The sequence below is a fragment of the Leptonychotes weddellii genome, chromosome 8 (assembly GCF_054177405.1).
Source record: "Leptonychotes weddellii isolate Sample4059 chromosome 8, ASM5417740v2, whole genome shotgun sequence".
Classification (NCBI taxonomy): domain Eukaryota; kingdom Metazoa; phylum Chordata; class Mammalia; order Carnivora; family Phocidae; genus Leptonychotes; species Leptonychotes weddellii.
In genome coordinates, this window is record NC_138376.1 from 99,095,499 (window position 1) to 99,108,611 (window position 13,113).

At 36.3% G+C, this 13,113-nt stretch overlaps 1 protein-coding gene across 1 annotated transcript in view; it reads left to right on the forward strand.

Annotated features, from left to right (window-relative positions):
- Nucleotides 1-13,113, forward strand: part of LAMA2 (laminin subunit alpha 2) — a 576,425-nt gene that overhangs the window by 243,499 nt on the left and 319,813 nt on the right. Inside the window, exons 11-12 of the mRNA XM_081828983.1 lie at nucleotides 5,901-6,041; nucleotides 8,159-8,332. Coding sequence (XP_081685109.1) covers nucleotides 5,901-6,041; nucleotides 8,159-8,332 — 315 coding nt within the window. The remainder of the gene's footprint in view (nucleotides 1-5,900; nucleotides 6,042-8,158; nucleotides 8,333-13,113) is intronic.

Genomic DNA, 13,113 nt, shown 5'->3' on the forward strand with positions numbered 1-13,113 from the left:
AAAAGACTACCAAAGGAGAAAGGCAGTTATTATAAATATTTTGTAGGATTGGCCACAACATATCTACTTACCTACTCAGCTAAATATGTATCTAAAGCATGCATTTCTCCCTAAGGGGGTGAACATTGGTTCTAAGAGGGGTGAAAATGCCATTTTCATTTTACATATACGGTACGGCAAACATATTCACACAGTGTATCTGTACACAGACTATATCTGTGGAATGAAGATTTCATGGTGAGGATGATTATGAAAAAAAGAAAAAGGTAATGAAATTGGCTCCTTAGGGGCTTGAAAATAAAAACTAGGCTGGGAAGCACTGGTCTAAAGTGAAGAGACACTGTTTATCATCAGCAGATATAAGAATAAAAATATTTGTTACACAGATTAATTATTTACCATGGAAAAGTGGTTGACTATTATTAGTTGCTATTTAATTATTTTAATCAACTAGAATGATGGTTGAGAAACCAAGAAAGTGGAATATTTGGTTTTAAGAAAATATGGTGATATAAGGGAATATTAATCTCTAGAGTGGAAGTTGGGAGTGTTCTAGAAATTACCTATTTCATGGGCTTAGGTGTAAAAATGATCAGTAAATTTGTAAATTACAAAAAAAAAATCTATTGAATTATATTAGAATTCTAAATAAGTAAAATATTAAAATTACTGGATTGACGAGCTGTCCATTTGAATGCTGAGAGAGAATAAATTAGACCCCCCCTTTTGTTTAAAAAAACAGAACAACTTTTAAAAATTTTATTAATTATATATTAACACTTTTTGAAGTTGATCAGTACAAAGAGGTAATAGAATGATAGCTAAAGGAGAGAGAAATCTCATGACTAAAATAACATTTGGGCTGGAATTTGCAAACTCACCATTATTAGATATTTAGGATCAGTTACTTTGACACCTGTCTTATTTTTCTGTCTTATTTTTCCTGCAGAGGCATGGAGGACTCTGGAGATGAAATCTGGTGTCTGACTCACAGCATGTCCTCAGTAACCCTTTAGGGACAGTTACTTCCTTCTGCCTTGTAGTATACTTACTTGTCCATACTCTTACTTCCTTTGCCATAATCCTCCTGAACATTTTTATATTCCCTCAGGCATCTTGCATATTGCTTTATGTGTAGTATATCACCTATGATTTGATAAATGAGTAATAATAGCAAATAAGGGAATAGTGAAAAATAACATAGATTTTATTAATAATTCGATACTGACAGCATAGTAAATTAAATTGCTCAAGGAACTTACCCATAAAGCAGAAGATTCACTCTCAATCTGCAAATCAAAAATTCATATCAAAACGGTCTTCCAAAAATGATTCAGGAATATAATCATAGCCGCTTCATGTATGGCATTGTTGATGAACCACAAAGAAGTTTTGAAAAAGCAATTATGTACCTTGGAACCCATAAAAAGAATTGAGAACCAAGCTGCCAAGATTGTCTATGTTAGCAATCTAGTAGAAGGTGGGGAACTTGTCTCTACAAAGGTTCAATATAAGTCCTGGAACACTATGCCTTTGTGTTTGAATTGTGCCACTCTAAAATATATTAAATACCAAACTGTGATGTTTTCACTGTTTTGAAGCTAATATCATTTGAAAGAAAACTTTGGAAACACAATCCTTAAATAAGAAATTACTTAGATATACTCTCAAGGGAGATTGGAAAAGGAGGAAGGAAGTAGAACCGGCTATAACTAACTAATTCTCTACAAGTTGAGACATGACCAGAAAGCAGAGTTCTAGTGTTCTAAAAAGATTCTATCTTCAATTCATCTCCTGTCAGCCTCAAAAGGCCCTTTTAGTTAGGCCATGAAGACAGATATATAAGTTGGTGCTATATCCACCATATTTGCTATTTAGTTTTGGCTTAGTATTTGTCTGTTGTAGAACCTGAGAAAAATCAGAACCAAGCACTTTTCAATCCAATGAACCTAGCTACCACTCACTAAAGAAAAAAATATGGTGCAGACTCAGGACTAAATAAGTAGGAGTCTAGAAACTTAAAGTTGTGGCATGAAGCTGACATGCTATGCAATCATGTGTAAGGTCTATGAAAATCTTGTAGAAATTGATCATTACTTGTGAGGAGGGTTGAAGTGAGCATGGGGATGTAGAATAGGATTAGCTTGAAGACCTATAAAAAGGTCTAAAATGTTTTGGTTTGAAGATTGTCACAAAAAACAAAGCAAAGCTATCACTTTGGGTAACCTGTTTTTATAGGTATAAACATCCTATTATCTTTACCACAGTGTGTTGAGTGTGTTTACTCATGGTGTGTGAGAAGGATTCACAGAATTCTGAAAATTTGTTGTACTCAAGTAATGGTTTATTATGGGGAAAGAATCAGCAAAGACAAAGGTGCATAGGGAATTGTCTAGAAGAGACCAAGTGCAAACTTCCAGTTATCCTCTCCCAACAGAATCATACAGAAAGTATTTATTTCTCCAGCAACAACGTATGACAACACTTATGAAGTATTGCCAACCAAGGAAACTCACCCAAGTCTTGCTATTCAGGATTTTTTATTGGGAGGTCAGTCATTTAGGTATGAAGCTCTTATATGACTGACCAGTCTCCAGGTCCCCCAGAGATCAAACTGATACATTGTGACTCAGGAACCCAGGTAGACAAAACTAGACATTCACCATAAATGGCATTGTTAGCATAAACTGTCTGGTGTGACCCCTGGCCCCAGGTATACAAAGACATTTTTATCAAGCAGAATATTCCAAGGGCTTATAGGTTATCTCCCAGGAGCTGGTCAAGGGATGGTCTTTTCAGTTTAGAATATGTAGGGTTTGAGCATTCCCCGGCTATTGAATTAACCCTTTACTGCACCATATGGTGATGAAAGAGTTCTTTGTACCAGTGTCTTGCCTTTCTTAGTTGACATTTTACCTGTTCCTACCAACTTAGGTGAATCAAGTATAGTTCTTTTGGTTTACCTCCTGCTGAATGACCTGTAATGATTTACCAATTCCTAAGAGAAAAGATCCATATCTCAGAGTAGCCTTGAAAGTTCATTATGTGAGGGCAGAGACACTGGAAGCCAAGTACCAAGTGCAGACCCTAGCATACAGGAAATACTCAGTGCGTCTGTTTTGAAAGAATAAATAACGAATGAATCTTCCACTCTTTGAATTATTTCTTGTTTCCAATCTCTTTGCTAACATGGGTCTCTCATTTTATCTCGTCGAACAGGTTGAATTTTTAAACCAGGTTTCAAAATTTAGGTCAAATTCCACTCCTGTCCCAAAGCCTCCTCAAGGCTTTGTAGCACAATTAGTCCCTCCTCCTCTGTGTTCCCATAATTTAATTGATTTCTCAGATTCATGATCCTATTCCACCTTGCATTATAGTGGATTGTAAATATATCATTTTACCTGGCTCTAGATGTTGACTTTTAAAGACAGAGACCTTGACCTATCCATCTTTTTTTTTTTTTTAAAGATTTTATTTATTTATTTGACAGAGAGAGAGAGAGCGAGAGCAGGAACACAAGCAGGGGGAGTGGGAGAGCGAGAAGCAGGCTTCCTGCCGAGCAGGGAGCCTGATGTGGGACTTGATCCCAGGACCCTGGGATCATGACCTGAGCCGAAGGCAGATGCTTAACGACTGAGCCACCCAGGCGCCCCGACCTATCCATCTTTAGAGTCCCTAGAATTCCTACTCAAATGTGTTGCCTCAGGTTACTAATTAATTGAATATTGAAATCATTTAATCATATTTTTTCAAGGTTATATTATCAGGCTAAAACAGAGATAAGGAAAATGTAATGTCTAAAAATTTCAAATTGTTGAACTCAGTCTGAATCTCAGAAAAGTAGTATTATGAACTTTCAAATTAGAGTAAATGAAAAGTAGATTAGACCAAGTGCATAAGAGCACAGTCTACAGAACAGCTGTATTGTGTCCTCAGTGGGATAAGCTAAACTATAATTATAGAGGTGTTTCATCTTTTCTGCCTGTATACTCTTCTGAGGATCCTCCCAACTTCAGGGCTTTGGGGAGTTATTTGTCACCATAGGTCTGAAATTAGTTTTGATTAGTTTTCCTGACATTTATCATCTGAAAATATCTGAAATCTGCCTTAGAAATAAAAACTAGCAAGAATGTCTGTGGCAATAATTCAATTTGTATATATATATCAGGATGCTAAAATTTGACATGTGAAACAGGCCAGGAGACACCCCTTTGTATGGGTTCCCCACAATATAGAAGTGATTGTGGTCTTAAGTGGGTCATACAAATTAAGAGTCAAAAAGTTAATTTCAAATAAATTATTCTCTCAGATACAAGCAGAACCTCTTTATTTGTTTATTCTTACAAATCTTGCCATTTTTTTCACACTCTTGTTCTCTCTCCTATTTTTCTCCTATGTTCTCAGATCTTATCAACCCTATCTTCTGCCCAGTCTTGATTTATTCAAAAAATAGATATATTAAACATCTACTATATGCATAGTACTTTGCTGTGGGTGAAAAGCACAACCACCAAGAAGTTCACTGGGGCATCTGGGTGGCTCAGTCAGACGGCAGCCTTTGGCTCAGGTCATGATCCCGGGGTCCTGGGATCAAGCCCCAGTCGGGCTCCCTGCTCAGCAGGGAGTCTGCTTCTCTCTCACTCTGCTTGTGCTCGCTCACTAACTCACTCACTCACTCACTCACTCACTCAATAAATAAATAAATCTTTAAAAAAAAAAAAGAAATTCATTTAAACTTAGTAAAATTTGGTTTAGCTAGTGCTCAATGTTGTACCAGGAATGCCAGTATTTTCTAGGAACTATAAAGGTTAAGACAAGGTTGCTACCTCTGAATAGATTATGGTATATAACTGGAGAGAACAATCTCAGAAGATATAGCTATGCTTTTTTGGTGGTTATAATAGAGCAATGTACAAAGGATGATGGGAACACAGCTGAGAGAGGTTCTATAAGGAGAAGGAAAGCTTCAGAATTAAGGTGATGAAGGAATTCAAGGAAGAGAAAAAATGTGGAGCAAATGCAGGTGTAGGGAATACTGAGAATCTGTTTCTAGAAAGAAAGGAGCCTTCATTTAGAAGTTATTAGTTAAGATTAACTGTTCTTTAAATTGAGAGACTACAGCCTTCCCAGTTTTTCATCAGATAATCAGCTTTCCCTGGCCCGAGTCCACGGTATAGGCCCATCTATAAACAAATAATTTTTCAGTATGTTGGGACTAGGATTAATGATACCAATCTGGAGAGCAATCACTGCACGAGATTTATTTTTCCCATATTATTACTATATGATTAACTGGCTACACCAATGTATTAAAGAAAACACTGTGAAAATTAACCAAGAAAAAACTTTCCTCTTTTTCTGCTTAGTTGCATCAAGGAAATCTATGGCCATTTACTCCAGTTTCTCTCCCTGTCAGGTTCTCATGCTGGCCCCAAGTGTATGCATTTTTAATATGTAATGTGGAAAGCATCTTGCCATCTGTATAATATTAACATGCTGTTACACATCCATGAGTTTAATTCTCTAATTTTGTCATATATCATGTGTTCTAAGAGGAAGTATTTCAACAACAGAGAATGGTGAACCAGACTGCGTCCATTTTCCTCAGTGTAACTCACTGCTGTATTTATCATGGTGTTTACTCCACACTCTTGACATACATGAAGATCAAAACTGTAGCTTTTATGACAGTAGATTGGTATCCAATATCCTTTCGCATCAGTGTGGCTAGAAAGGAGAAAGCTTAATAAAGAGCTTTTTGAGCAGATTTTTAAAAATATCATTATCCTTTAAATATGGTTGAGGGGTAAAATGAAGAAGATCCAGTGTATATTTTCCTTTCATGGAACTAGATAGAAACAGTTCTTTATCTTGAAGAGCATCTCTCTTTCTGTTTGTAGGAGAATGTTGAAGGTGGGGACTGCAGTCGCTGTAAAGCCGGCTTCTTCAATTTGCAAGAGGATAATCATAAAGGTTGTGACGAGTGTTTCTGTTCCGGGGTTTCAGACAGATGTCAGAGCTCCTACTGGACCTATGGCCATGTAAGCAATAGCCTTTTCATTCTGTACACTGCTCCATTGTTCTTTCGTAAGAACAATGGTTCTTTAAAATGGTTTTCTGGTAGTAAGTTTCTACTTACCATTATCATGAAGAAGGGATGGATTTTTCTTTCAAATGCTATTTGTGTATTTTTGATCAAAGACTTGAAGGTTTTATTTGTAGCAATGTGGAGCCTGGAATCTCTTAGAAGTAGTAAATATTAGTCTTTTCAGTGTCCATGATTACTGTGTGAAGCAGCAATGGGATTATTGTGATTATAGCCCCAAGGGCATATGATTCAATCGAGAAAGCATCAGATATGATATGAAGAGTTGTGTATTCCATTCACCAATATTTTTGGTGTACAAATTAAGAAGAATTGCTCCCCATTGCCTTTTCAACTCTGCACAGACTGTGGTTTGTGTCCTGACAGAGGACGTATGAGAGGAAAATGGGACCCTCAAGGAATTTCAAATAGCCTGTATGACAGCTCTTAAGACTACAGGGTAGCAGAACGCAAGCTGGAGAAAGAGAAGCCCGGGGAAGGCGGGGTGGGGAATGAGAAACTCTACCATATGGGGTTGCAAATGCTAAGTTGGATTCTTATCCTTGGAGAGCCACTGGGGTATCTTAGCAGGGGAGTGATAGGACCAGATTTGTGCTTTACCAAGCACACTTTTGCAGTAAACTACCTTCCAAACACCGCTTCAACTTTAATCAGGTAAGTAATCCTTAACACAACTACCAAATATTCTCTTCTGCCTGTGTTGCTTTTATGTCAAGTCTATAATTTCATAAGTAGTTTCTGATTGTACTCGCATGTTTAAATTGAAATCTATACACTATTAAATGTATTGCTTTCAGAACAGATTGCATAGAACCAACAGCAATTAGACATCTAGCCCACTTCCTCCTCCTGTTTGTAGAGTTTCACCCCACCCTCTAAACTGTTCCATTAACATCAAAGTTCCATGGTCAGCAGAAGAGCAGAAGTGGCATTTAGTCTTGGTTTTCAGCAATTAGGTCCAACTGATATTTGCATTCTGGTAAGACTTCTGGAATGAACTTCCTCTGAATCTCACTGCGCTGTCTTAGCATCCCTGAGGGATGATGTTAGAAAGAAGAGAGAGGAGTAACATATATCTTAAGGTCTAGTCCCAGCAATTCTACAGCTTTGGGAGATGGAGAATCAAATGACCTCTACATGAAAAAAAAATTTAAAAATATGTCATCCACAGATTATCACCACCACTATTCTGCTCCCCATCACCTACAACACCAAGCCACTCACACACATCTAAGTGGGCCCCTGGTAGCCACAAACCTCAGTATCTTGTCCCAACTAGGTAGGGCAGTCTAAATTAGAATTGTAGCTGTATGCCCTCTCCCGGCTGGAGTCTAAAGATGGAAAAGCAAATCATCATGTGTTTTCCTAATTTTTCCTTTAAGGATCCTTCCTTTTCTGGGCCAAGGATCTAGGCTATGAATTCCTACAACACTTCGAACCCCATGGGATGGACTAGGTATAGCACTGTGAGCTGTGGCCATAGCAACAGGCTGATGGATTCAAATGTCCTTAAGCCTCAAAACTGAAATTTAATTAAGTGGAATGGGTAGAAATGCTGAATTAAAAGGTACCTTTCAGGCGCTTGCATATTTTATTTCTTTTCCTGTGTTTTACAAATATATACATAAAACCTTTTGAAATTATTTTTCCTCTAAGCAACAAGAAATTATTAGTGGAATGAAATACATGCAATTTAGAGCCCAACTATCTGATAATTTATCAACATTATAATCATTGTGTAACTTGAACACATTTCTATTTTTAAGAAAGAAGTATTTGGAGTTATAACTTCTTAAAAAGTACTGGATCAATAAAAACAGATTACTACATATTACTATCCAAACTCCTAGAATCAACAAGAACACAATGAGAATCTATAATGAGTACATACGATAAGTTTCACATTTTCCACAGCTCTCCTGTTTTTCTAAACTTTAATATTTATTTTTTTTAATTTCCAAAAAGTGGACACTATACAGAATAGGAAAGAGAGTTGGAGGTGGTTTTTGGTTTTGTTTTTCATAAGTAAGATGATGGTGTGTTTTCTTGAAGATACAAGACATGCGTGGCTGGTACCTGACGGACATCTCTGGCCATGTTCAAGTGGCTCCCCAGCAGGATGACTTAGACCCACCCCAGCAGATCAGCATCAGCAGTGAGGAATCCCACCGTGCCTTGCCAGAGGGCTACTACTGGAGTGCACCAGCTCCCTATTTGGGAAACAAAGTAAGTCCACACAGTGCTGGCTTCTTGCTACTTCGCTTTAGCGGATCAATACAAAGAATGGGTTTTATTAAGTACTTTTTTAAAGAACGGTCAGAACGAATTCATGATGCGTTGGGCGGCCAGAAGCAACTAAATCAGTTTAAGTTGGATGTTTCTTCAAGGCCCCCTGGGTAAGTACGTATACCAAAAGTTAATGGTCTATAGCATCCCTAATATACAACTTTACATAGTTGGTGTTCTATGCTAACTTTTTTTTTTGGGTGGGGGGGAGTAGTTTCTAAGTCATTTTTATGCTAACTTTTTGAATGAATGAATACACTGATGAAGACTCTAGGATAGTTTTGCAAAACCTTGAAGATATTTTTGTGAAACAAATGATAAATATTGGAAGAAACTGTGTTGTGTTTACTTGAAATCGCTGTTTTTCTAGAGTTGTCTGTGGTAGGATACTTACTGAAATTTTCTGCATCTGTTTCTATTTTATTTCAAAGCTGATATTCAAGACAGCTAATTTTTCTACCTTGTATGAATGTTAATTGGAAATGAAATTTATTATATAACTGACTTAATGCTTGCCATGAAGCTTATGCAAACAACATATTTCCTGGAGCTCAAAAAGAAAACTACCCTAAAAGAAATGCCAGATTGAAAACACGTTTGTTTTAAAGCCCACTCATACATATAGAAAAACATACACAGATAAACAAATGTAGCAGCTTCAGACATGCAGGTGTTTTTTGTTTTTTATTTATTTTTTTCTTTTGTGGATGAACTCTATCTAGATAGGGACCATGGGTTTTATTATTTTATTTTATTTTATTTTATTTTATTATTTTACTTTGCCGAAGAATTTGTTGGAAACCAAATTTGGCATAGTAATTCTAAACGTTCTGCTTGTTCTGCAAAAGTTAGTATCTTATCAGCTGATAGTTAAATCACCTAATCACACCAGAAACTGTAACGGTGACAGAAAACTCCCTTAGCAAATTGATGCTATGTAAGCCTCTGAGTTTTCATCTCTAAGAATATAGTGTTGCTTTTGAAGAAATCTTCATTGATTAAACAAACAAAATATATTTATTGTAAGTGGTTCTCTTGCATGGCGTATGAGTATTAAGAAAGAAAAAAGTAGTTCACATCTTATTCAGTGAATGGGAACTGGTGGTTTTAGCTGATTAAGAAAAAAAAATTTAACTAGTGGCCAGTTTCTTATTTTTAGCAGACTTCTAAATGCTATTATGAAAAATGTGTTAATGAATAAAATCCGTTTTTCAACGAATATGTACTTTAAAAGAGACAGTGTGTATGGCATAAAATTCTACAGCTGTAATAAAAATCCAATTAAACTTGTATTTGCAAGGCCTTTTATAGCAAGAAGTCATTCTATACTGTTCTATTTTGGAAGCTCCTGTATTCCCAACAACACTAAAATAGCACATAAGACTTGACTGTCTACAGCTTAAAATTGTGGAAAAAATAAATAAATATCTAAACTGTCAAATTTTTTGCCCCTGCTCTGAGTTCAGAGAGGAGCCTTGGGTCAAAATTGGATGCATTTCAAAGGTCTTATTTTTCTTACAATGGTGAAATTTATTTAAGAATAGCTTATAGTAGAATATTCTTTATGGCATTTTCCATATTTTTTCTTTGGTCATATGCTTTTTCTTTCTGTTGGCTGAAAATCAAACTGACATAAGGAAAGCAAGCAAATGGGATATTAAATAGCACCAGAGCAAAGAATTTGGACATCCTGTTCATAGTTGTTGGTGCCCAAAGATAACTTCCTTTATCCTGGCTGAGCTTTTTCTTAATAACCACCCACAATGAAGCACTTCATATCCCCCCACAGATCATTTTCACATCAAAAAGCTCTGCTTCCCTGTGCTTCAATTTCCACTCAGTGAACAAAATAATGGTAACAGGGTGTGCAAATTGTTTGAATATGGAAGACATTTTTTAATGTAATGTGGAAGCCCTTGGTGGTTTACTGTCAGATATCTCAGTATGAATGAAACAATTTGCTTTAATAACTGAACCATATAAATTTTTGATACTACAATAATACTGCAAGCTCTCACAAATTACCACAGTACATCTTAACTGCCATGTCACATCACGTAAATTATAGTCATGATGACATGCTTAGCTTGGTTGATTTAATATCTTGCTAAGGAAATGGAAAATTGTAGGGCCTTGTTTGTAAATTCAATAAAGCCACTTTTTCTAAATAGTTGAGGCTAAATTCTTTACCAGTAATTGCTGTTCAAATCAGAGCCATTGCCAGAATCTGACAGAAGTAGTATATCAAGAAACTAGTGCATCTGCTTTGATACTGAATTTCATTTACATCCATGACCAGGAGGCTGTGGGTATATCATCCCTCCTCTGCTTTTTTAGTGTTAATTCCTAAGTCAAAAAAAATATTTATGGGATGCTATTAGCTTTGCTAAATATTTGTATAACCAATTTTCAAACATTTTCCAAATGACTTGGTTATAAGGCTCCTTATAACAGAAGGGAGATGTGCTGTGCATATTCTGTTATAATGAAGATGCCACATGGCATTCTTCCTTTTTTTAGGAACCTGACTCCAAATAATGAAACTGCTCTCACATGGGATACACTTTGCTGACATAGAGGTCCACCCGATCGTGAGAAAACTCAAGCACACTCGCCAATTTAGCAAGGGAGTATTTCTTATCCTAAGAAACAGTTTTATATACTGCCCATCTAAATATTTCCACAATCTCCATTATGAATTAATTCCTCAATAACAATCTTGAAAAAAAAATTTTTTCCCTCACCTGTGGGTGATTATTTAGCACAGTTGGCACTATCCAGTGTTAATTCCTCCCACCCCTCACTCAAGAGAGTCAAAGAGGATTAAGTCAGGCACCTACAGGGTTGTACTAGGCAGCATTGCGTTTTTCAGAATGCTTGGCAAGTGTTAACACCTGGTTGTAGGGCATTGGTTTAAGCTTGGGGCTAGGCAGGAATGGAAAGAACTAGAGGACAACGTCCTGCTGATTTGCTACAAGCTACAGCTATTCAGAAACAGTTTGGGTATTTCAGAGTTGGAATAATTCACTACTTTAGTAAACTAAGTCCTACTGGAACATGGAAATAGTAATTTACTTAAGGTTACCCTAGTGGTCTGAAATAATGCAGCTTCCAAAACCAATTCTCTCCACATCAGTAAAGTTCCCTGAGAATCTGGCGTGGCTTGTCTACTGTTCCCGCATTACCATTAAGTTTTACAATCCTGTCTCTGAACATTATTAAATTAATCTTATGTGATTTGTTCTTTAGCGAACAATGCTTATTTTCTACAACATTACATTGTTTTTTTCTGTTTCCAACTTAGGGAGCTTTTAAATTGTTTCATGTCATTGCCAAGAGTACCTATAGCCTAGTTTAAGATGCACATTATGAGTCTGCTGACAAAATATCATCTGGCTTCCAAAAGTAATCTCTGGTTCTTCTCTGTTGTGCTTGCTTGACTTTCAGTTCTGTCTCTCAGATCTCAAGTTGAAACTGTGGGTTTGAAGGAGATTGATGTTTGAGATTCACAGGACAGGCTCGTTCTTGGCACATAAAAGGAGCTCAACAAATACTTTGTGATTAATGCTCCATGCTTAACAACAACAACGGAAGTAGGTTTGATTAGTTTGTTCAGAAATGACTCTTGACTTAGGATTTATGTCAGGGTTGAGAAATGATTTCAAACATGATGAAAAAAATTAAAAACTGATAAGCATGATCCCCTCTCCTCTCGACAGCAGAATGTGTATTTGTGACTTGTAATTATTCAAAAGTAAAGGTCAAACCCGATCCCTCATCCTTACCTTCCTCCAATTCAAGTCTTGGATTAAGTGGATTAATTAAGAAGGTATTGTGTATGTGGAGAATGGCATGGTCAAAAATGTAAATAGGACAAATCAACTGTGATTGAATTTTTATTTAATAAATCAGATCTCGTTAAGAATGATTTGGTAATGAAGTAGGATCAAGAAGATTTGCTACCTAGAACTAACCGAATGAATTGTTAGGGGTACATGAAGAAATATATTTATTTCAAAAAAAAAAAAAAAAAGCCAAGAACTCACTTGTTGCCCATAGCTACGGTAAAGTCTACTATGCAAAATTATCCCACCTACAAGGACTCAAGGTCAAACATACATATCTCTCAAACTTACCTAACCTTATCTTAACAGTATCTTGATATTTTTCCTGATTAAATATATAAAGTACTAATTCTAACATTGTAAATTATTACATAAAAGAGTGTTTTAATATTCATATGACTCATTTTGTTTGCAGTACCTTCTAATGGAGTGCAATGGGGACAAAGATCAGTTTTTACAATTGAGCAACTGAATATGTACCAGATAGGGGAGCATTCAGTTTAACAGCAATTTGGTGGGAAAAATTAAGGAGTTTACTAAACAGTAATATCAATCTCAGTTAACTTTGGGATATGGTTGCCAACAAAAGTAATCTAGGGCTACATTGGTAGGCGTTTACTGGTCAGGTCAAGGGAGGTAATGGTTATACAGGTTCTGCACAAAACATGTCACCTAAAATAGTCAACTTGTGAATTTATGTTTTCATATATCTTAAGATACATGACCAAGGTTAGCAGCTGATAAGCCAAGATATCCCAACTAGTAAGGCAGTCAAGATTGGAATCCAGATGTGTCTAGCCCTTTTCTACTAGTTATTTTTTCATTCCGTTATGTTTATTAGTACTTGTAAGGCATTTGGCTTTGGAATAGAAATGC